Source organism: Haemaphysalis longicornis, unplaced genomic scaffold, assembly GCF_048455015.1.
Source record: "Haemaphysalis longicornis isolate Haplotype H1 unplaced genomic scaffold, Haemaphysalis longicornis Haplotype H1 scaffold_1, whole genome shotgun sequence".
Classification (NCBI taxonomy): Eukaryota; Metazoa; Arthropoda; class Arachnida; order Ixodida; family Ixodidae; genus Haemaphysalis; species Haemaphysalis longicornis.
Genome location: NW_027526203.1, coordinates 380,996,461 through 381,021,627, shown reverse-complemented (window position 1 = coordinate 381,021,627; position 25,167 = coordinate 380,996,461). Strand labels below are relative to the sequence as shown.

General features: G+C 48.9%; 1 protein-coding gene across 1 annotated transcript; it reads left to right on the top strand.

The window, feature by feature from the left end:
• The first annotated feature begins 1,396 nt into the window (after window positions 1-1,396).
• On the top strand, window positions 1,397-24,320 carry LOC144155198 (luciferin 4-monooxygenase-like). Its single transcript, XM_077686503.1, has 10 exons — window positions 1,397-1,623; window positions 8,657-8,861; window positions 10,575-10,681; window positions 12,479-12,684; window positions 16,856-17,039; window positions 18,951-19,122; window positions 19,375-19,466; window positions 19,534-19,678; window positions 21,584-21,841; window positions 24,090-24,320. The coding sequence occupies exons 1-10, from the start codon at window positions 1,498-1,500 to the stop codon at window positions 24,218-24,220; spliced, it is 1,626 nt and encodes a 541-aa protein (XP_077542629.1). The 5' UTR covers window positions 1,397-1,497; the 3' UTR covers window positions 24,221-24,320.
• Window positions 24,321-25,167: the final 847 nt, after the last annotated feature.

The following is a 25,167-nucleotide window of genomic DNA, read 5'->3' as shown; positions in this document are numbered from 1 at the left end:
GCTTCACTTTGCATTAAAAATAAAATTCGTCTCTAAGCAAGATTTTTTTCAAACCAAAGATTAATTTGCTCTCAGGCTGCGCCTGCACGGCTAAAATTCATGGTGTGGCAGGACTGCAGGTTCTGGTTCCAGGGCCGAGCCCTTACTTTGCTTCAGTGGCGAAAATGTAGCAAGCAGGCTACCGCGATGAATTTAGCGGCTCCTTCAACCACGTCGAACGAAAATCCCCTACCGTGTCGGGCACCTAAGCCGTCAGGCCATAGCTGGATGCTGTTTGTGCTGAGTGTACTTAAAAATAACACTGAACTGAATAAAAGAAATGGGTCACCATCCCGCCCTCCGAAAGTGGACGTCCAGGAAAGCTCTTGTAATCACTACAATGGTGATGGAGGAGGGTGTGAAATGTTTCTCGTCGTCTCGGCGGGCTTGTCGCTCGCGCTCGGCTAGTGTTACTACTAGTACAGAGTATCGGCACTCTTTTCTCCTACTGTTCTGTGCCGACGCCATGATCATTCGTCCGTTCACATCAGGTGACATTTGTTTGCGCTGCGACGGTTCATGGGCACCGCCATTTTCTTGTTTGTGCGTTGTAGTCGGTCAACTCTGGTAGGCTTAGCTTGTCCTTCCTGCTCTGCGACTGCGCGCGACTGACGCCATTCCGAATGTGAATCAAAGATAACGCGTGCAACAGCATTTCAGGAGCAGAAGTGTGACTAAAGATGCGGGAAACGCGGGGTCCTGCATAGCCTGGTGCGTGCGCCCGGCGTCTTGGGCAAGAATTGCTCTATTTAGTGACACTGTAGTCCGGCCTAGGCTTTAAGATTTAATCATCTGCAAACATAATCTTTACCAGGAACAAATGGTGCATGGGAATCACATTGTTCACAGGCGCCTTATCGTACATAATGCGTTTTCGACGCTTGTTTTGTAGGTTCCTTAAACGAATTGGGAGCTTTATGCTGTATGCCTGATTAGCCTGACGAATGCGCTCGGCGTCTTAGGCCTTGTCGCTTTTGCCCACGGCGATGAAACCGTTGGGGGGGTGGGGGTGTAGAGGTATACAGCTTTGCTGTAATAATGCGGAACATCCTGCCAATTAATGCTTTCCTTTGTTTCTTTTTTTTTTTTTTTTGCTGCGACGCCCTGCCGTCTGGCACAAGGAGCGTTAAATGCAGAGATACGTCGATTCCGGAAGGAGTCGAAGTAACGGTTCGTCCCGTGGCGGACCGAATATCCACGATTACATGCAGTCAGGCGGCCGTCCGAAATGCAGGTATGCCGCTACTGGAGGTGCAGCGCCCGCGCCAGTTCTCAAGGAGCTCGCGGGCTTATCTAGCCCAGCACGACGCGTATACGGAGCCGAATCTGGGGCGACCTGCCACGGCGACTGATAGCTCGAAAGGCGCCGATAGAGACACGGGGTGGCCATGAGGCACTGGGCGTGCAGGCAGCAGTAGATAGCCGCGCGACGGAACATCGGCACGGCCGCGTGAAGCGATGGCGTTCGATGCCGAGAGCAAGATCCTGCGCTCGGCGTACCCGCCTATGCCCATCCCCAGGGGCCTCACCTACGGCCGCCTCATGGTCAACGCACTCGCCAAGCACGGTGACTCGGTTTGCCAGGTGGGCTTTTCCCGAACGCCAAGTGGCATCATGCACGTTGAGTCTAGCTGCGCCGCTCACGGGGCATGGAGACTTCGTCTTGGCCCTTTGGAGGCTTGCACAACAGCGATCAAGCGCGCACGTGGCCAACAAACTCGTTTCAGTCGCGCAAGCCATGTTCCGCAAAAGCGCTCTGGCACCAGTGTTGCCTCGAAACACCATCAGTTTAATCATATGAGGCCTTATTCCTACAACTAATGCGCTTTCGTGGACGTGCTGGAGGGAAGTCTCCAAAAAGTGTCGGTAGAAGACGTTGTCAGTGCGCGTAAAGTTGTGAAGAGAAAGATAAATATAAGACATTGTTGACGGCGCATGAAGCTTCAAGAACATTCGCGGATGGCCGGTGGCTGTCTGGCATATGAGAATTAAGGAATTTTCTAGTTTCGGCAATGTCCCACTGTGCTCGTTTTGTCTTATTTATCTAGAGGAGTGCATTTTTTTCTTCTTTTCTTTTTTCTTTTTTTGAAAACAGTGATCGCTTACCTTTCGTACCTACAGCTTCTATACTCGTTCATATCTTATCCGCATGCAGAGCATGCAAGTTAAGTACTCGACGTCGAGTGTTTTTTTTATTATTATTATCACTGCTGTTCGTGCGCGAGGCACGTATTCTGCACGTCGATGCACTAATAGATCGTTGATGTTGCAGCGCTGGCCCGTTCTGGTATTGCGTTCCTGTGACACTATAATTACACATTTCTGCGACAACTATTGAAGTGGCAAGATTTTGACCCAGAAACGGAACCCTTTTTATCATTTCTGACTTTGGCAACATAAAAATAACAAATTTTGAGCGACTACGCACCGAGACTGCTCGAACGCCGCAAATAGCATTTGCGAGTTTTAACGTTTGAAGCATTGTTGTCCTCTTTGCGGCCTGTGTCTACGTCTGTAACTCTGTCTCATGTTATAATAAGGACCATGATGCTAATGTTTATGTCCCATTCAGTGACGCAGAGGGAGGAATGAAACGCCGGTGTTCCTGGCACGCATCCGAGTTAATCTTCCCGCATTGCAGGGCTGTTTCCCACACAGAAGTTTGTTTTTCGCGGGATTTTCAAGCTCAATTTATGCCAAAAAATATCGTTGCCAGCTTGCAGAGCACTTTTACACCAAGTTTTCGTGACGTTTCCTTTGAATAGAGTCACACATTGCTTAGTATATTGATCCCTTTGAAGTAGTATTGATTCGAGAAAGTTTGCTTCTTAGCGGCTAACGTATCAGGTTCACGCATTTATTGTTTGCTCCCTAAAAACTTATTTTACTATTTACCTTATAACTCGCTCGTTTTTGAGAATATCTGCAGGAAGGATGACGGGCGTGTTAATTCTATGTAGCCTTTCCACCTCCCGGTGTAGTCATATATATAAAAATGTATTCCAAAACGTGTTTTCATTGTAAAAGGTTTGCGATCTTGCGAACCCGTCATTATGCAAACCTGTCCTTTTCCTCATTCACCCAAATGTTTCCAGAGGCCATCCGTGTGTGTCTTCTTTCTTTTTGCAGCATCTATTACCCCTGGTTTTCCCTTAGGAAAATTTTGAATACTCCTTTTCAACTTGAAAGTAACTGAGCACACGTCCAGGCTCCGGTTGTTTACTTACAGCGTTTGGTGTATTTCGTGCTGTTCCGTTGCATCAAATTTTTAATTCAATAATTTTTCCCTTCTCTGCTGACGAAGGGTCACTGGTATTTATCTAGTTTTATTGAAACCGCGAACATGATCATTTTTAAGTAGTAGAAAAAAGATCCAACAACCACTATTTTTTCGCATTTGCTTCCAAATGTGTTTGCTTCAAAATGGGATGGTCTTACCCCTTATTTCAGCTAAAATCAAACGTGCCTTCTACGCAATAAAAATGCGCAAATTTCCCATTCGAACACTTTTATTTCAAACACAGAGGTTGCATAAGCAGTTGTTGCTAGGTGCACTCAAAAAAAAAAAAAAAAAAAAAAAAACGAATGTGCCGCCACTGAATGTGGGGCTTATGCAGGAAATTTTTAAGGTCGTCCTTTCGAAAAACGGGAAATCGGGTGCCTAAAATAAAAACTTCGGATGTATCATGGAGCTACACAGCCGCGTTGCGTAATAACACTGCTTCGAAGAATAGAAGAATACAAAGGCTTTTTTTTATTTTTGACGAGCAAAAGGTCTCGCCAATCTGTGGAGCATTTTTCGAAGCTTGGCGGGCAAGGCAAAATCAAAACTTCCCATTGTTGACGAGTTGATGTTACAGACAGATCCCTACGACGTTGAGGAGAAGATTATCCACACGTTCTTCCCCCACGCCACGTGCGACAAGGCACAACTGTCCCATCTACCCTGCCTCTCAGTCCCCAACCCACAGGAGTCGCTTGACGAACCCTTCACCATGGGTGAGCTCCAGGTGGCTCTGGGACAAGGGAAACCTCGATCGGCCCCTGGCCATGACGGGGTTACGTGGCAGGACCTCCGTAATCTTCCTGCTGCGGGACATGAGACGCTTCTCAGACTTATCAACTCTTCCTGGGAGCAAGGCCAAGTAGACGATCACCTCAAGCTTACGATCATTCACCCCATCCCCAAACCAGGTAAAGACTCCCGTCAACCGGAAAATCTGCGACCGATCGCACTAACACCGACGATATGTAAACTAATTGAGCGCTTAATCAACAATCGAATGCAATATCACCTAGAACAAACAGCGTGGTTTCACCCGGCACAAACTGGTTTCCGGCCCAATCTCGGCACTCAAGACTATCTATGGTTACTACGAAGAGTTATAAATCGGACCTCACGAAAGCTCACACCAGATTACCTCCTTGCAGTAGACATGCAGAAAGCGTTTGATAACGTTAGCCAAGAAGGCATACTCAAGGAGCTCGCGCTGGCCTTCCCCAGTCAACGAGCGCAAACGTGGATACGAAATTTTCTTGAACAGCGCCCAATCCGGCTGTCGAGCAAAGATGATAGATGGACCCCACGCACATTCTTCCTCGACAGAGGGGTACCGCAGGGTTCCATACTAGGGCCAATGCTTTTCAACCTGGCTATGAACAGAGTGGCAAGATCCCTCGAACAAGACACGTCCGCTCGCTTTGCTATCTATGCCGATGACGTCGTGGTGTGGACGGAAGCAGTGGACTATCCAGACACAGAGCACATGCAAACGGAACTACAAACAGCTGTGTTCAGCCTTGAGAGATCCCTCACAGCCCTGAACTTGCAATTGTCCCCAACCAAGACAGAATTTCTGAGTGTCGATGGCCGCCAGGCCACAAATCAAGTTTACCAGTTACGGCTTGACATGGGCAACACTACACTTATGTCCCAGAATGGCACCATACGGCTCTTGGGCTTGCAAGTTAGCAGCTGCAACAGCACCAATGCATGGATCCGTAAACTAAGAACTACCTGGCGGCAAACTTTGCATTTAATTACGAGAATATCGAACAAGTATGGTGGAACCCAACAGCGCTCCTGTCTCACCTTGGCTCGAGCCGTTGCAATAGGCCGAATGGCCTATGGCTTTTCCACTTACAACCTCCGAGATAGACATATGAAAGACCTCGGTGTATTGCATCGTGCCACTATACGTGCTATTACGGGCCTCCCGCGACACACCAGAGTCGACCTCCTGGAGAAGGCTGCACCGCTTCCACCCCTCCCTACCCTCGTGGAAGAGGCAAAATTGCATCACCAGCAACGCCTTGACCTTACCCCTCAAGGGAAAGCTCTCCAACAATGGGACCATCAAAACAGCCACACAGATCTCTCCAATATGCCGCCTGCTCTTCCGCCATGGGAACGCCCGGCACTTGGCATACTTCGTCTCCGCCCCATAGAGCGACGTCGAAAAACTGTACGGGAGCAGTACATTGCCCAGTTGGCTCACGACAAAGGCTCCGAGGAATTAGACATCTTTACAGACGCAGCTGTTAGCGGCATGAGCGCAGCAATAGCCTGGACTTGCCCCGAAGACCCAACCCTGAATGGATCTCGGCAGATCAGAAACACGTACGGCCTTACTGACGATGTCGAACTATTCGCCATTCTTGGAGCACTCCAACAAATTCAGACCTCCCAGCAACCCGAATATCACCATTACCGCATCATCACCGATTCACATGTTGCCCTCCAGGAACTCAACAAGGCTTATACCCATAATCTCACCGCCAACCACATTATAAGCACAATTCAATCCTTGCGCGGACAAGGTATTCATATTCGTCTGGCTTGGACACCTGATCACACAGCTGGAGCGACTGGAAACCAGCAAGCACACAACGCTGCTAGGGAGTGCCTTCTTTCGACTCCTCCCCTGGCTACCACGCCCGCTGACGAAACCTCACCTACATGTTTAGCCTGGTATCAGAAAAGACGGCAACTGCGGCAACAAAGTCAACGGCGGCTCCAAGAATCTACCCCCCCAGGCTTTCTCCCTGCTTCGATATCCCTTTCTCGGCAGGGCGAAATCTTCGTTAACAAGGCATGCGCGGATGCCGCCTACACCCCGGACATTGTTCGCAAATGGTACCACGGCAGCACATCCCTTTCATCCGCACCTACGTGCAATTTCTGCGGTGCAGCTAATACCGTCCCGAACTTGTTTCACCTTATATGGTCATGTCCGACTTTCGAAAGCGGCCGAGAACAGCTGGTAGCCTATTGCCCACCACCACTTACCAATACGGAGCACCTGGAGCGCCTGCGCTCCGATGCTACTCTTCTCGAATGCATAGGAATTTATTCACTTGCCAGTGGTCTTTACAAAGCAGTGTAGAACGGTCTGACAGCCCTAGTAGAGCCTGCAAACGGACAAGTTGTGTTTAACAGGGTACATGTGACTTTCATTAAGACTTTCGATTCCCCTTTCCTCATCTTCCAATAACCCCCCAGGGCCTCAGGCCTATTTCTAAATAAAGTCGTTCATTCATTGACGAGCAAATTTTTTTACCCGCAGCCGAATTACGATACCCCGTGGCAAATATTTGTTTACAAATCATTACATGTCGCCGATGCTGGACAACAATCCCAAATAGTTTAGAACTGATTTATTTAAGTAATCTTTCCGCCAAGACTATTCGGGAATTGAACGCTCTACCTTCTGCAGCAGTGAACACTGTTGGCAATGAAACGTTTGTGAAGGCATTGTGAAAATGTGTGCACGTGTGTATACAGAGCAGAGTGTTCAGTGTTAACTTGCTTTTCCTTTCTTTTGCTATTTTGCTTGCACTGTGTGTTTTAGAGTGCGTACCCATCCCTTGCAATGAGAGAAATGGCGGTGTAGATAAACAAAGAAAAATACAAGCAAACAAATAAAGGTACTTATGGAATATCTGTGTTCCACGGCACAAGAATACAGCGGAATACCTGGAAGAGCGAAGATTACGAGAGTTTATCTGTTCCTTCCGTACTGTTACTGGTTTTGGCGCAAACTACAAGCTCAGCAGATTTTTCACAATATGTTCCGCCCTCCACAAAGTTACTGACTGAATAATGCATTGAGCGGGTTGTCAGTGCTGCAGATGGCTTCCAATACACGTGTATACGCATCATTGAGTTCCTCGGGAATTGGAAGGACAGCCTTCATTTCACGGGCCTCTGACTGCTTGTTGCTGACCACCGTCGACTACATATGTCCAGCAGTCATGGCTGTGGCGGCGACCACTTGTATGTTGACGAGGGGTGTCCGGCGGCCTCAGGGGCCGCCGGACACCCCTCGTCGCTCACAACGATGGTTGTGAGCGACGCACTGATTGGTAAATTCGGCGAATGACAGCAACGTGCATGCCACTTGACTCGGAAATGCCAGATTTTAGCTGTGGCACTGCGCAGTGCTACGTCATGATTGCATTGCATGATGCCACACCGCAGACCGCACCTTTGAGTCAATGCATGCACTCGACATCTTTATCGCAGAAATATTATTGTTCGCTGCATAAATTGGCAAATTAAGTGCATTGTAGTAAAGCTGAACCAAAAGATCATATTACAGTGTATACAGACAAGGTTAAACGTCACCCGTAATATCGTAATGTATACAAATGACGTAGCCAACCACTGCAGATCTCGGGGTTAGCAGCCGTTCTCTGAGTCGAAATTTACTTCATCGACGCATGACTTTGCGCTTTCTTCGGGAAGCTGCAACGAGTTAAACATAACATTCACGAGTGCTTTGTTTGCTGTTTTCTTAAATATTCTTGCCAATTAATAAATCCACTTATTATTCACGATTTGTTTGAAACTGTTACCTTAAAATACCCCAGAATCTTTACTGTTTATTCGTGGTTTTGTGGTAATCCCCATTTACAAAAATACACTTGTTTGCACCATGCGCTCATTTCGCCACCTTTTCTATTGGAGTTAGTGCACAATATGTACATTAGGCTATGTCAATTGTAGTTAAGTTTTCCACGATTGCGCAAAGCCGTCGTTGACGCAAGGAGCTGCCACACTGGGTGGCGCTCACCCGAGCAACGCATCTAATTCATGGAGCCCGTCTCACATTGCATCGGCGAGGGCGCCCCGTCTTTCTGGCGGTTGATGGTCTTATAATATCCAAGCAAGCCTTCTTCAAGCACAGAGGCTGAAAAATGCCCAACATACCAGCAATGGCGTGTCGATAGAAGTAGTCAACCAACATTAATTCCGACATACAAAACAAAGTGAGCTAGCACTACTCGTAGGACCGAACACGGGTACACGATAGATTAAAGTTGCAACTGTACTACGCGCTCCAGGCTCCAGATTATTAAAAACGACCTGGCTTTCTTTACCGTGCACTAAGGCGCCTGTAATGCAGAGTCCGCAAATCGCCTTCGTCATAACGTATGCGGCTGCCTTGTGTTATTACGAAATTTAGTACCGAACAGAACTGTCGCCGCCGAGAATAAAGCAAAGCACTCAAAATTGAAGCCATCTCAACGAAAATGTCATTGAGTATATTAGGCAGTGAACGGACTGACAAAGGAGTAATGCATGATTATTTAACAAGCAATGCTTTCCTCGCAGATTGGCGCCGTGAGCGACCGGCGGCAGACGTACCGCGAGGTGCTGCAGGCAAGCTACCACTTGGCCTGCAGCCTGCAACGGCTAGGCTTGCAGCCTGGGGACCTGGTGGGCGTGCGCTGCGGCCTCATCCTCGAGTTCCTCGTCACTGCGCTGGCAATTATTCGGGCCGGCTGCACGCTGCTCTCTGTGCGCGGGGAGACCGTCCGTGAGTGCCTCATGCTCCATCCTCCCGTTTTCAGAAGCCCGGGGCCCTTACTCCCACTCGTTCGGGAATACTGAACGAACCAGCGTATCGTTTTACTGCAGCGACTCGTGCGTTGTCAAACGGGACGAAACCCGTCGTCGCATGGCAAGCATGATGCGTGGATGTTGCAATATAAATCACGAGTGCATCACACGATTGGAGTCTTCAAACTTCTCGTAGACGGCTTTATTTCACTAGACGCGATCTTGCTCTTCAATATGCGACGTATATGCGGAATGTAACAGGCTATTCAATTTGGAAAAATCTCGCCACCCAGGGCAAGGCGCTCCACTCCTTGGACAAGAGCTCACACACTCAAGCCAGTGTTCTACCACTTCTCGAAGCGCACTCAAAGTTCCGTTTCGAAACGGCCATCGGATTTCACTTCGCATAGTCCATTTCACCTTAGTCTTCAGTAAAGCCCCTTTCACAGACGATTTCACCTTTTGGAATAGCGAGAAGCAACACGGGAGCATATCGCGGTTGTGTAATGGGGGCAGTAAGATGGTGAGCTGGGCCAGTTGGTGGTTTTTCATCTTGATTGCGCAATGCAATAGGAAGTAAAGGCGACGCGAAAAACTGGGTCTAGAGGACGTGGTTGGTGCGTGAACTCGCCCCAAAACTCTTGCCGAGATGCGACGAGTGAGCAGGCGAGAGGCCGTAGTAATGTTGCCAATGGAGGGTTCCTCCCCCGACTCCAGTAGTTTTCTTATTGCGCCGTACCTGAAGCTGTGAAAAGCTGGGTCGAAGTTCCGGAAACGCTAGATAGACCGTTCCCGAAAACAGCCGATGATGCGAGGGTGATCACTCACGCACTGCGAATGGAAACCCTAGCCATGGATGAAAGAGAAGCCTTTATAGACAACTGAGTGAGTCGAAAGCCCCAAACAATCGCGTTTTCGCACGGTGCATGTCGTAATGTCAAACAGACAAACTTATGAAGCAGTAGGCCTGGACATTGTAATGGTGGAAGCAGTGCTTGAAGGTTTAGTGCCGTCGGAACACCGCTAGCCCCGCGATCTGTTTCCGGTACCAACGTCTTCGCTGAGGCCATGCGGACAATATCACAAACGCCTAGCCCTGTCTCAAATGTGGTCAAAGCCAAATAGCTCACGTAGGCTTGATTGGAAGAATGCACCGAGCATTCTCGGAAATTCTGAAGTCATCTCGTCTCCCTTTTGTTTTTTCTTGAAACAATTTAATGTTCAAGCCATTACCATCTCACTAGGAACTGCTTAGAACACTTGCTCAAGGGGAGTTCAGTGGCTGACCGGTCTGTATGTAACAAGATTTCAGATGCTATTCGAGGCCACGACTGTGTTCTTTTTTTTTTTTTTTTTTTGACGAAGCCAGAAACAAAAATATCCGTGCGAACGATATTTCGGCGCAGGTTTAAGACGGGAGAGAGCTCCCAATTAATCCCTAGCCCTCCACGGATAGCCAAGGTGTAGCTTTGTGTAATACCCTGTGTAATACCCCGAGGGCTTGAAGCAATAGCATTCCTGCACAGTGGGCCGGTCGAGCCTGGATAAAATTCCCTGTCCAAGGTCACATACAGTGCAATCATCTGTTAATGTGAGGCCACGTATGCTAGTGTGGAACAAAAATACTTCCAAAACACTGAGGGTCCTTTACGAATATCAGACACCTGCATGTGCACCTTCAACTTTTCAGGTGAGTTCAAGTACCAGCTCGAAGATGCGAAGCCTTCCCTGGTGTTTGCTGAACCCGAGCACTGTCCAAGGATGCTCGAAGCAGCGAAGGGCCTCAGCAATTTTAAGGTGAAACCTGTAAAATGCGAGAATGGCCCTGATATCCTCATGGTACAGATCGACATTTCACGTCAGTGACTATACATCTGTCCCATAGAGCGACTGGTTCGGGTTTGGTGCCTGCAACGAATGCCGAAACCTTTCCCCTAGTTTAGGTTGAAGCACTCAATTTATCCCCCCTCCTCCACCCTCCACCCGCACGCAACAAAAATGTCCGTATTACTAAATGTGAGTCACAGGTTGTAATGTGTGGAAAGATATCTCGACATCTTAGTAATTTCAGCCGCATTTTGGCTACAGGCCCTGGCTCCGTTCGGACCAGCAGGCCTTTTGTGAGCTCAGTCTAAGCCTTTCAGCATGGCGTAAAAATTCGAGTACGCATTCACAGTAATGGTACTGAGTCTCATATACGCTAATTTGCGCCTATGTGGATTTGGTTTGTCTTCTATAGAGTAATAGACACCTCCTCCACTTTATCTCGGAAATGATGATGAAAAACAAGAGGAGTTGAGGAAAATTAGTCGAGATAGAACGGATCTACGGTGATTAGAATGGGGGGGGGGAGGGGGGGTTAGAGGGATACGTGTCATATAAATGCTCTCGCCAGCCAAACAAGGCAGTGGTCTCCAAACTGCTGCCCACAGGCCAGGCCCTTACGCCACGCTTCTGGCCGGCATCACATAAGAGTACTCATGAGTTTGTGCATGATCTTGAAAAGCAAAACCGAAGGTCGGCGCAATAAAAAAAAAAATCCTAAGACCGACCGACCACCCTCACAATCCTATCACTGCGTTGGATTTCTGAATTCTGGAAGGGAGGATAGTTAGTTGGTTACTTTGCGATCTAGCTTTATGCGCTATGGGACCATTGCTACTTGGAGGGATATATACACAAATCCCAGCCCGACATGGTTCAATTTTCGGAGGCATCTTCAGCTGATTTCCAGAGACCTGAAGGAAATCGGGTCGAGCCTCAAGTTCGCGAGGGAGAGGCGCGAGGTGCTCACGCATTCGTAAAGATCCAGCAATATGCTTTCAATCAAGGGCGTCACGTGTCGGAGACAGGACATGTTTAGGCCGCTCCTCGGAGCCGATGCTACATGCCGCTACATTTCAAAGTTGGTGAGGCGGCATGTGGTGAGGCGGCCTCACCAGCTTTGAACGCGCAGACGTGGATGAGGCAACTCCTTAACAGTGCGTGGAATGTTGCCGATGCATATGATCTGCCTTTCCATTGGCAATACGCCACGCATATTGCCAATCTTGAAATGTTTTCTATCCACTGTATTTCAGCCGACCTATTCTGGAAAATGTACGAGTTCGCTTAGGGTGTTCGCGGTGACAGTAATTGCAGAGAAGGCCCAAGAAGTCTAGATCCCTCTATTGGCAGTGCTACGCAAGCAGTCCACCTGTCAACCTTTTCTAGAATAAACCTGCGTATATATGACCAGTTTTTCCATTGCATGTATGCGTAGCTTTTGTGTTTTTGACGTAACGTTTAGTGTGCCACCCTTCTTCTTTCGTCTTGTATGTAGTACATTTCGCTTAGCGTTCACGCTGAACTGGCAGCTGACAGCGTGTATAGTATTTCATTGTTATACATGCGTAAATAGAACCAGCTAGACAAAATTAGCCCATCGATCTACACTGACTGCGGCAGAAATGTGGTTGATACAGGAGACGGAGACCGAAAATTGACTATGCCACCGAACAAGTAATGATTGCTCTCGTTTCTTCGGCGCTACCCTGAAATGATTTCCTCACGCCCGAGTGCCGACGCTTAGGACAAGCGTGCCCTGGCATGCAGGGCGTGGTGTCTTTCGGGGCCAGCGAAGGATGCAGCTCGTACGAAGACCTCGTGAGCGACGCCGAGGGACTCACGCTGAACGAGCCGGCGCTTGACCCTCGCGAGGCCGTCATGGTGATCACCTACTCTGGCGGCACGACGGGCCCACCCAAGGGAGTCATGCTGACGCACCATAACTTCGTCGCCACACAAGTCATGTGGGATGCGTACGTACACCCCAAACGTCTTTTGTCCAGACACCCGATATTTCCCGCCCACCAAGTCCTTGGTTTAACTTGCCTGGTGCACATCACACAGACAAAAAAATATTACAGGGGAAAATCCAATGAATGCGGTCTCATCTGTCGAACGACACCTCTCCACTGATCGGTGGCGCAGCAAGCGATGAACCATTTATACACTTAAGAACATTGACTTCAAACTCGCAAGCAGCTGCTTATTTGCTTTCTCCTAAACAGCCGCTCCGCAACAGCAGGTGTATAAAAGGACAGGGGAGAACACGCTTAATACAGTCGAACACGGATATATCGAACACGGGTATATCGAATTATTGTCTATATCGAACTCATAAATTATCCCCTTGAAAATTCCGTGTAAAAGTATAGGAATTCGTACGTTTATATCGAACCGTATTTTTCCCGACATCGGGTATATCGAACGCCGCGGGAGCTGGTAGGTGCTCTTCGGCGGTCGCTGCACCCCGATTGAGGTTGAGGAGGATGTGGTGGAATGCGCGGGCATGGCGAAGGTCGGGTACAGGAGGCGACTCCTCGATAGGCTTTTGATGAACCTCCGCGTGGGCACCGAGCTTAAGGTTGACCTGCTAGGAGCCATACATATGATGACAAGCGCTTGGAACGGCATGAAGAAGGAAACCGTGGCCAACTGCTTCCGGAAGGCAGGCTTTGTGACGGCCGAACTTTCTGAAGCTTGCGAAGACAGCAACGACGACGCCGAGTGCATGGGCGACACGTTTCGTGAGTTGTCGTCCCTTTTCCCGGCTGCTGTTCCAGCCGAAGTGTCTGCCGACGAATTCGTGAACGCTGACACCAATGTTCAGGCTGTTTTGAGCCTCGGTGACGAGGATATTGTAGCTGCGGTCGCAGGAACCCAGCCCGATAGCTCGTGTGGTGAAGATCGTCCGGACGAGGAGGCGGCTACAGGATCGTACTCCGCGGGTGAAGTGGCCGCTGCGTTCAGCTTGATTCGCCGTTGTTCAGCTTGATTCGCCGGCGGCATGGAAGGAACTGGGCTGTCGCACCTGGACGGCCTCGAGAAGATTGAGACCAGCGTCTTTAATTTCATTTCCAGGACGAAGAAGCAGGCCAAGATCAGCGATTTTTTTTTCCACGGAAATAAAGCGTCCTGTTGCGTCGTGAGTGCGGAATTAGTTGTCATTGTTGAATGCGCCCATCGGTAAGTGATCGTTCGCCATAGGTGAGGTCTCAGAGCCCATATTTTTTATATCGAATTTTTCGTATATCGAACTATTTCGCGATCCCCTTGGAGTTCGATATAGCCGTGTTCGACTGTAGTTGACACGACCTTCTCGCCGCCCCACTCGGCCCAGACTTACATGAACGCTGAAAGAAAAACCGTCGAGACATTAAAGAAACAGTACTATTCTTTGGGCAAAAAAAAAAAAAAAGAGTCATAGCAGCTTCTAAGTGTAGGCTCGCTGTCTCCTTACGGTAAGCTTACGGTAATTTTACGGTAAGCTCGTCGTATACAGCTCTATTGTAAAGCCAATGCGTACACCCGGTGATGACTTATGGGGGTTAAAAAGCACATCAAAGGAAAACTTAAAGTCGGCTTAACGAACTCAGGAAAGAGGAATGATAGGTGCATCACTTACAGGTAGGAAACGAGCGTCTTGGATTAGGATGCGAACTAAAATACTAGAAGATATAGGAGCTCCAATTAAAAGAAGAACCGGAGTTTGCCTGGATATTCATGCGTAGAACTGACCACCGGTATCCGTAGCAAGAGTACAGTGATAACGCGATGTAGGAATGAGCATAAAATTTGGTAGCAAAGAGTGGATTCGAACAGCGCCGAATAGAAGCAGTTGCCAGTCAATGGTAGAGGTCTTCATCCTGAAGTGGACATAAATGGGGATGAACAGCTAACTGTCTTAACTTCCCAATTGCGCATTTTTCTGCAGATGCAGTACATTTTAAAGGGGCCGGCCTGACAAAGCACTAGTTTGGTTCATTCGAAAGACTGCCGCGTTACAATCATACTTACACCACTTTTAAAGCTCACTTCGCTCAATTAAGCTATATAATTAGGAAAAAATGGAATGGCCATGCGACCCACTTGTTCATATCCCGCAACAGAACCCATGATGTCATACGTGCCCAGCTGTGCGACTTGATGAGGCCGGCAAAAGCCGACGCAAATCAGGCATGGCTTATAAGCTTGCCGAAAAAGCACATCAAAGGAAAACTTAAAGTCGGCTTAACGAACTCAGGAAAGAGGAATGATAGGTGCATCACTTACAGGTAGGAAACGAGCGTCTTGGATTAGGATGCGAACTAAAATACTAGAAGATATAGGAGCTCCAATTAAAAGAAGAACCGGAGTTTGCCTGGATATTCATGCGTAGAACTGACCACCGGTATCCGTAGCAAGAGTACAGTGATAACGCGATGTAGGAATGAGCATAAAATTTGGTAGCAAAGAGTGGATTCGAACAGCGCCGAATAGAAGCAGTTGCCAGTCAATGGTAGAGGTCTTCATCCTGAAGTGGACATAAATAGGGATGAACAGCTAACTGTCTTAACTTCCCAATTGCGCATTTTTCTGCAGATACAGTACATTTTAAAGGGGCCGGCCTGACAAAGCACTAGTTTGGTTCATTCGAAAGACTGCCGCGTTACAATCATACTTACACCACTTTTAAAGCTCACTTCGCTCAATTAAGCTATATAATTAGGAAAAAATGGAATGGCCATGCGACCCACTTGTTCATATCCCGCAACAGAACCCATGATGTCATACGTGCCCAGCTGTGCGACTTGATGAGGCCGGCAAAAGCCGACGCAAATCAGGCATGGCTTATAAGCTTGCCGAATGAGCTATTCATTTTACAGAAATGAGAATGGTGCGTAAACAATGAAAGTTACAATGTAAGCATAGAAGTACCGATCCGCACTACTGTTGGTACTGGGCGCACTATGCTTGTTTTAGCTGCACAGCTGTTGCCGCTTTGGAGTTGTGTTACACGACACTGGCCAATTGGCATTAGTGACGTTGTCTTACGTGAACCCTGTTTGTGCAGCATACCCCATGTTTCACGAAACGATTACTTTCAACAGTAGCAAAAACAAGCCAGGTGCAAACGCAGTCAAAAACAAAGCAACGGAGGACAACGGTCCGTAGATGACTATGGTAGCGCCATCTGGGAGGACTGACGGCAAGCAAGGCTGCAGAGCCGAACGACACAGTGGAAGTTCTTTTGAATACGCGCTCTTATGACTTCATTACTGACGTCTCGAAAACACACAATTTGGCGGGAAATTCAAAGTTTTACCATAAATTGATTGATTTCTCACTAAATACGGCATCGTTTGCTGCCGGACAAGCGCTGGCGGCACTATAAAACACGAAATCTTTCGAATAAAACGAACATACTTTGTCTGCATGGCCCCTCTAATATTTGCATTAATGTACTCGGTGAAGAAGTACCCATATTTTCTTTATTTCGATGCCTTCTTTAATCTTGGCGACCACCCTCCTGCTGAAAACATTGAATTTCCTTGGTCACGCCTAAACTTTTTGGGACACAAAGAATTCAAAGAAAAAGCCTAACGTTCAAGCATAGCCAAAATATTTATTGGCTGTGAGAAAGAAAGGCGTTTTCGCCAGGTTTCTGGCACAAAACGTTTCAGTCTCATTCGAGAAGTAAGCTTGCATTTTGGATTCTTTGTGGCCCATTAACTTTTGGCCTATTAACAGCTAATTAAAGCCAAGTCATCGGTCGTTGAGCAGTGTATTTTTGGGCGGAAAGCTGCGCTATAGTTGGCAAAGAGCACAATAAGCGTTATCCAGCGTTCCTTCTTCTTGTCCTTGTTTATGTTCCGCTAGTTACCATGTCTTATTATGCCCGCGTATGCTTGCCCACTTCGTATACGACCCGGGGCAGGACTCCGTGATTAAGCGGTCTTTCTGAGAAAAGCGCTGCGTTCGATACTGCTGCCCCTGCACGCAAATGTCACGAGTGTGACAAGACAGTCTGCCGAATGGAACCGGCATCAGCCCAATTTATGAGGCCCATTCAACGTACATACTTTAGTAGCGGATCTAGAAACCTGTATTTTCGCGAGGTGATTCGGCGTTGGTGTGCGCGGTTGACGGTGTCTGCGGGTGGCGCAGATGGACGGCCACGCTGCCGGTTGCCAACGCCCGCGTGGTGCGTCCCGTAACGCTGGACTGGATGCCTCCGGTGCACCTGTCCGGCATTGTGACCGTGCTGGGGAACTGCCTCCGAGGCTGCACGCAGGTGCTGCTCTCTTCCACGGAGACCGAGGACATCTTCGCCGCCATCGAAAAGTACCGCGTACGTCGACGACGTCCTCGCACCGCAGCCGCTTTTGCGTGTGCTTATTTAAATGTTTTCCCCATTGATTCCAAGCCATCCTATTCCAGAAGTATGTAGTTTCAGATAACCATCATGGTACGCACAGGTACGGCGTGGCCGCAGTGCTCTCATAAGCGCACGCATAACACAAGGCATGTGTCGCCGTGCGAGTCCGTACCACTGGAAGCCTTTACGCGCGTGGACATCTCTAAAAATGCACAACAATTTCAGGCAGAATCACTACCCGATGATTACCTTTAAACGCGAAACATTTTTTTTTTCGCTTGGAAGAACGTGTGCGTGCACGCATGTGCGCGCGCTGTTTGTGATGACAGCAGCTATTATGACTTATTCCAGCGTACTTGGGATAACAGGTCGGACATCCACACTGCAGTTGTTTGAAGCTGGGATTAGTAGCCAAAATTGATTCGTGGTAAAATCACGCCAGCAGGATCATGCTGACAAACTCTGGCGAGCATAGAGTGTGTTGATCAATGCTAACCACTGCGGGGAGTATTAAGCTTTGTGGCGTAATAAGTCGCTTCACCGAAACGCCCGTTCCTATGCTTCGGGGCTGCGCGAGAGATCCTCCTTTTTAATGTGAAACATTATGTGCCTCGCCAGGCGAACAACCCGGCATTGCGGTTGTCCACAGAAGACGGCTGGAAAAATGGCCGAAGGCGAAAATAGTAGAAGGAAAAATGCTTAGATTGACGTTACATTTCTCAGGAAGCTTCCTGTAAACAAATAAATTAATGGCTTTTAAAGAAAACTTGGTACATTTCGGTGTAGGGGGCACTCAAACCAGGGCTGAGCGAGCCCGCATCCCCGACGCTACTGTAGCTCCACAGTACTGGTGGACTAAAGAACAGGGGCTCGTAATGGCACGTGAGCAGGACGGGAGCACTCCGGCCACTGAGAACGCCGACTGTTGCTTGGGGTGCAGTATTTTGTGATAGCGCAGCGCGAGCAGAACGGAAGACTCCACGTTGGAGAGCGGGGGTGCTCTGGCGCCTTGCTCGGCTTTCGCATTCAAAGTGTCTCTGACTAACTTTTTGGTTTTTATTTTTTGTATTTTTTGGCCACATAGACCACGGTAGCCAGCTGCGTGGCTACGCAAGCGAGTTCCCCCCCCCCCCCCCCCCCCGCTTTTTTTTTTTTTTTTTTTTTTTTGCTTTTTGGGTTCCGTTGGTCCCGTCAGAAACGCTGCTCCTGCTCCTCCCTATGGCGCGTGACATCCACAGTTTGGTTTTTGCACTCATATTGCCTCTTTTCGACGCATTTTAAACTGTAGATGCGGCGATTTTAATTTTTTTTCGTAACAAACTACTTAATGTCTAACTTTAAAGAAAAACAGCGTTATGTATGTATACGTATCAGTTATTTTTGTTTTGCCTCAAGTGTGCTCAAGCTTTCATATGCGCTAAATAATGTTAGCTTGCATCGACCGTGCCACCAGTGCTAGTAGCCGGGCAACGTGTTTGCCTAGACACATTTATGATAGGAATCCTGAAATCCAGCCAGCCGAGCAACTGAAACCTCGATTAGGAGGGAAAGAATGATTCGCATTGATATTTTTGCTGCTGTAACACTCCCTCGATATTCAGTTGCCACACTTTTAGTGCAGCTTAAACCCGAGAGGGTGGTCTCGTGCGCTCAGAGGTTTCGAGCTTAGCGTACGATAAAGCAGGTCCCCGTCCCGGAAAAGGTACTCGCGAGACAGCTTCGGCTTCAAGTAACGGAGCGCCTGTAACGCGTTCTTTCCCGCCAAACGTGCGGTTTGTGGTTGCTCTGTGGAAGCGATTATCGGTTCACTGAGGATTCTTCTCTTGCTGGTACACGAAGCTCTAATGTTCTTTGCACTGATGTGTATGCTATTGTCTTCGCCAGATCACGCACGTACCGCTAATGCCCACTCGTCTGATGACGCTGACCAACAGCCCTCTGGCCGGCAAATACAACCTGACTAGCTGGACAAGTGCTGGACTCGGCGGAGGTGTTGTGCCGGCCTCTGTCATAGAAGATTTCAAGCAAAAGTTCAAACTGGAGAACCTGTATTTCGGTGAGAAATGGTTCGGCTTTCAGATGCAAGTAGCCGATCATATAGCTAGTTAGTAGTAACCCGCAACAGTTTTACATTTGCATGGTAACAATTCACGATCTTTACCGATATTATACAACCGTACCACATCATATATTATTATAAATGACGTAATAAAAAGCGTGGCACTACTTACCACGCTCTCGGGTGTTGAAAAAGAGCTGTATCGTTGCGTACGTAGAACAATGAGTGAGGTTCTCGTCATCCACGCAGGTTATTCGATGACAGAATTGACTGGTTTTATGACGATGCCTACGACAAACCCGAATTCTATCGGTGCTCCTTTTCCCATGACAGAAGTAAAGGTAAGCATCCTGGAAAGACCGCTCACAAAAAGTGGCGAAAGGGAGTGTTTACCATAGTTCACCGCAGATCATCGATATCGAGACAAAAGAAGCACTCGGTCCCAATGAAGACGGCGAGATCTGCGCCCGCGGTCCACAGGTCATGAAGGGCTACATCAACAACAAGGAGGCTACGGATAAAACAATCGACGCCGATGGCTGGCTGCACACAGGTAAACATTCTTTGACTGGCCACACGGAAGTCATGCGAAGACAACGCTACAAAAAAATTCCAATTCCTTCTTTTGTGAATGTAAACTGAAAATCTCTATGGGGGTGCAAGGATCCTTACGCCTCACTGGACATTTTCAATCCGCGGTGCTGTTCCCGCAGCATGCTGTGTGTTTGCTTTGCGTGGCCTACCTCCGGGTGAATTGCGCCGCACGATGGAGCAATGTCCGCTGCTTCATCTAGCTGTCGTCGGGTCTGCAGAAGTTAAAGGCGTGGTTGTGCACTTTGCGCGGGTAGCATTTTGTTGCTTGTAAGGGTAACGGCAAGCCCCGCCTTTCTCCATTCATCAATTCATGGGGAAAAAAATTAGTCCTTCCACTGCTGTGAAAGTGGAAGACCAGCGAAACTGTATTGGTGGATAACTACATTGAGTTATGTATGCTGACACACTATATCGATCCAATAAAGACACATTCACATAACTTCGTCAGGATTAATTCTAAAACATTTTCATGTACCTATTTCGGGACAGTTCCTATAAAACAGGAGTTACAGCCGTTTTATGTAGCCGCGTACTCCCTCTGTAGACGGCCATGAATTAACTTCAGTGTGACCTAATTATGACAAGTAAACGAAACTTGTCCTTATTATAGAGTCGTCTTAGCGACCAATTTCAGCCTATTTTTTTCCCAAGATACACTAGCTCTTCAGCGAGTGCATGCGATTCTTTGCCGACGGGACCCGATATTCTGGTCAAAACCTAGCGCAAGACAGCGGCGCGGTAATAACACGCAGCCAAGAAAGCAATAGACGACTGAGTACGAAACCAAAGAAGCCGGAGACATTTTCCGCGGAACTTCCGATACCGGACGGACGGATAAAATTTTTATTCTCGAAAGCATAGTGGGGACGAAACAGTTGTTTTGGTCCAGGAAGCCGCCGGGGACTGCGAAGATGTGATCCGCCACGTCACGTTGTTGCAGGACAGTGATCGCAACAACCTGCCACCTCCTGGTGCAATGGTGTGGTTTTGCAGTGTTGTGGGATCACTCCCATAGAAAATGGTCCCATAGAAAATGGTCCCACTGCCAGGGGCAGTGGGAATCGTTAGGAGTGCGTAGAATGAGTGGAGTCGAGTGGCAGTCTGCAGTGGAAGTCAGAAGGTATATACCACTAGGTGAACTAGCGGGGGGCAAGGATTTGTGTCGCAGGCGTCAAGCCCGCAGGAGCGTTTCGCGGCGCATTCGTTCCCTTCAACGACTGCGTGACCGGGCATACACTGTACGTGAAATTGTTCTTTAACGTTGTTCAGGTGCCAGAATGCTGAGGGGTAGGCGTGGCCCCCGAAAAGGTAACACCTATCGACTTGGAATCCATGTAGATGTGGGTGGTGCGAACGGGGGGACAGTTGTCAGCGGAAGCAAAGACGATGGCGAGAATTTCAGCTTCATCCGGGCCGAGCAATTAGGCGATGAGTGCCTACTCAAGTGGTGAAACGATTGCACCATGCATGTTGTTCTGAAAGACCGCCTCGGTGACTATGTCACAGCTTTCGGCCTCTCGGGTGCCACGTACCCTTGGCGTAGTACGTGGCGCAAGGTGGACAGCAGATGGGTTTACGTTCCTTGCGCATGTGGACTGGGGCCACGATAATCTGTTGGAGAGCCCTGGTGTATTAGCTTTCATCAGAGCCGCCAACGTCAAAGCTTCTTGCAATCTACACCGGTCACCTTATCTTGCACGAACGTGATAAGGACAGGAATACGTATATGCTTAGGCGAGAGGCGCTATGAAGCGTGACTGCGGTGAGCACGGTGCACGTGCACGATAGCAAACAGGAGCGAAGTTGCCAGCCCCTTGCAGGGCTCTCGCAATCATGCGTGCAAGTATACATCGTCCGCATTCAGGGGACGTGGGGCACTTCGACGAGGACGGCAACGTGTGCGTGGTGGAGCGCGTGAAGGACCTGATTCGCTGCTTGGACGTGCACGTGGTGCCGGCCGAGCTGGAGCAGCTTCTGCTGAGCCACCCTGCCGTGGCCGAGGCGCTCGTGGTGGGTCTCCCGCACCCGCAGCTGGGCGAGGCTCCCAGGGCCTTCGTTGTGCTCTCCCAAGGAGTCTGCGCCGACGACGCCCTCACACACGAGTTGCTCCTGCACGTCTCGGGTGCGTATGGGTACATAAGTCTGCTTGCCGAAATGTTGAGGCCGCTACCTTGGTCGAAGTTTTCTTTTTCTTGTTTCAAAGTTTCATCGCTCTCTATGCACACTACATTGTACACATATAAACACACACGCGACTCCAGACATTGTACGGACTCGTCGGCCGCCATCCAAATAAACATATAAAAAATTAAAGCCGTTCCACTCAATGCTGTCGGAAGTGCAGAGCAGTGATTCGCCATAATGGGCTGCAGCGCCGTTATCCGCTCACTGCTGCCACTCAATGCATTTCAAATTTCCCGCCTTCTCAGTGCTCGCGCGCCCCCTGCCTGAAACTGCGCCAGCAGGAGTTTCGTATGCTGGAGCTGTTTGTTTTGCGTCATTTCGAACGCGTAATTTTTTTCTTGCCCGGATGGAGCCTTTCTGCGTCATTTCGAACGCGCGATTTCTTTCTTGCGCGGCTGGGGCCTTTCTGCGTCATTTCGAACGAGCCATTTTTTCTTGCGCAGCCGTTTTTTTCGCTTACTACCGTAAACACCAGCCCAACCAGCGTTCCCAAGCACCAGCGGTTCACGAGGTTCGAACGGTTATGACTATTTAAACTACGTGGTTTTCGATGCCTCAGCGTGACCCCCCGACGATGGTACATCAGGCTCGACTTGGTTCCGTTATCTCGTTGCGCAGCCTGGTTCCGGCAGTCGCATCGACTGTTAGTGAGCTATGACGACAAGGCGAGCCCATAAAGTGTCTGCACTTAAAAATAACAGCCCCGCCGTCAGGCCAGCAGTTTTGCGAGAAAAATGACCTAGCCATTATCACCGCAACGCGACTTATAATGCGGTAAAAGCGACTTTTCTCCGGCCTGTAAAGCGTGCTTCTTTGCAATGTGACTTATAATGCGGAAGAAGCAACTTTGTTCTGGCCTGTAAAGCCTGCATCACCGCAACTTCGCTTATAATGCGGTAAAAGCGACTTTTTTCCGGCTTGTAAAGCGTGCTTCTTTGCAATGTGACTTATAATGCGAGAGAAGCAACTTTTTTCTGGCCTGTAAAGCTTGCATCACCGCAACGTGACTTATATGGCGGTAAAAGCAACTTTTCTCGGGCCTGTAAAGCGTGTTTCTTCGGAATATGACTTTTGATGAGGGAGAAGCAACTTTTCTTTGGCCTGCAAAGCTTTCATCTCCGCAATGTGACTTATGATGCGGGAGAAACAACTTTTCTTTGGCCTCTAAAGCTTATGTGGCTTGAATCTCCATAAAGCGTGCATCTACGCACTGTGGCTTATGATGCCGGAGAAGCGACTTTTAGGAAACAACTCCGGCCTGTGAAGCGTGCATCGAGATGCATCGAGCGAGCCTCGCTCTGCTGTGGCCAACTTTGCTGGCCACATCCGCTTAACACGCGTGACACCATGCATTGTTCGGTTCAAACCAGTGACCAGTTTCCCTGATCGAGAGCATGAACAGCACCAGCTATAGCTATGAACAGCTCCAGTGTGTCGCGCCAACTGTGAAGGTCGTGGCGGGCTGAGGTAGAATATTGCATGCGTAGGAGGCGTTGCGCCAGCTCATGCTAGAGTTGCTACCATGAATCCTCTGCGCGAGGCTCAGACGCCCGAACAGGCGAAACATTGAGCTAGAAAAGGGGCTTCGTCGCCAAAATCCTGGTGTGCGCGCGAGCAAGCCCCTGCAATCGAAGTACTGCGGCTCCACCGAAGGCGCACGTTTGCAAGAGCGTTTTGTGATCGCCTGGCATTTTTTAACACGAGAGCATTCGTCGAGCAAAAAATGCGACGGGCGCTAAAAGCATGATTGGTCGATAGTGTCACGACGATGCGAGTCACAGGGACGTGTAAGTGCGGAAAGTATAAGTGGAAGTAAGTGCGTCAAGTCCCCGCTGCGATCCTGGCGTCATCGTTCACCGTCGCGGGGAGAAAAAACGCCGAGAGCCGCCGCCAGTGGCGGAGAACATGTAAGTTCGGTGCGGGGCGCTCTTCTTCGGAGTCGTAGTCTCCTACGAATGTGCCGACGTCGCATCTACGTCTGCTCGTGCTCGGCCATCGCATTCCATTTTTTATGTGTATGATAGCCCCCCCCCCCCCCCCCCCAAAAAAAAAAGAAAGAAAAAGTGCTGTCCGCCGCAAGTCTTTTGGGCGAACCAAACTTGCGTTTTGGCTTCCTGGTACAAATAACTTATATGATGTTTTCGTGCCCCCCTTTAACATCTGCTCCCGTTTTTTTACCCCTCCAGAGCAAGTCGAGCACGCAATGCAGCTTCATGGAGGGCTGGAATTTGTCCCCACCCTGCCCAAGTCTCCTACAGGCCAGTACCTTCGGCGGGAACTGCGCTCTAACTACTTGCACAAGCAGCATGCTGTTTAGCAGTCATTTCCACCAACCAATACTCTCAAGATCGTTGCGAGACCGACAGTAAGGACGATGCCTGCAAGCGATGTCGCGGTCAATAAACATCACTTTGACACATCGTTGTACGGTGACCCAGCTCTTGTATAAGTGCTGCGATGGATTTACCAGCTGTGTCCATTCGTATTGTGCTAAAAACGAAGAATGTATTTAGGGTTCCTATCAGAGTAAACCAGGCCTATGTCATTCCACAGGAAACACATTGCAGCGCGATGTTATAAATTGAAATCGAGGATTTGTGCGGCGCGCAGAGGTACGATTTAATTAGATCTCACTGGGTTCTTTATCCTGGACCAAATATCTATACAGCCATTTTTGTTCAGTGCCATAAGTTCAAACTGACCTCATTGCCGAAGTACAGAGGATTCACAATGCCGGCCCCAACTGATATTTGCACGTTTTTGCCTCATAAACAGCATGTCAGTACGTCAGTTTCAGCGTCTCACCGTTTCCCAACACGCTAAAATGGGAAGCCAGTTTAGCGGGGAGCCATGTGGGAAGTCATGCGAGCCATCACCTGTCTCCCTCACATCACCCCAATACCGTTCCTCCAGAAACAAGCTCAGATCAACACCGAGCTGTGCGACTGTCAAGGTATTCATGTCTGCAGAACAGCCATGCACTGTACGATCTTGGCTCCTCCGCAAAGTCAGGATGGCCTTCCACCCTGGGGTTACACAATTATAACCTCACCAAAACAAGCCATCTGAAGAAAAGACGAACCGGGGAGGGTACAGTACAGCTCTCCCATCTCAAATAACCCGGTACCAGACGGTCAATGTCTCTTATACAACGACACTGCATGCACAGGAATATGTGGGGTCACGGTGTGGACCAGTCCCACTCATCCCAGCATAGAATGAACCAAATTGTCAAGGTATCTCAGGCCTGTAAAGCATGCTTCT

What these genes read in the sequence shown, in the direction of transcription:
- LOC144155198 (XM_077686503.1), top strand. Translation starts at nt 1,498, where the DNA reads ATGGCGTTCGATGCCGAGAGCAAGATCCTGCGCTCGGCGTACCCGCCT. An exon ending in ACGGTGACTCGGTTTGCCAG is followed by an intron (nt 1,624 to 8,656) that starts GTGGGCTTTTCC and finishes CTTTCCTCGCAG; the next exon opens with ATTGGCGCCGTGAGCGACCG. An exon ending in CGATGGCTGGCTGCACACAG is followed by an intron (nt 19,679 to 21,583) that starts GTAAACATTCTT and finishes GTCCGCATTCAG; the next exon opens with GGGACGTGGGGCACTTCGAC.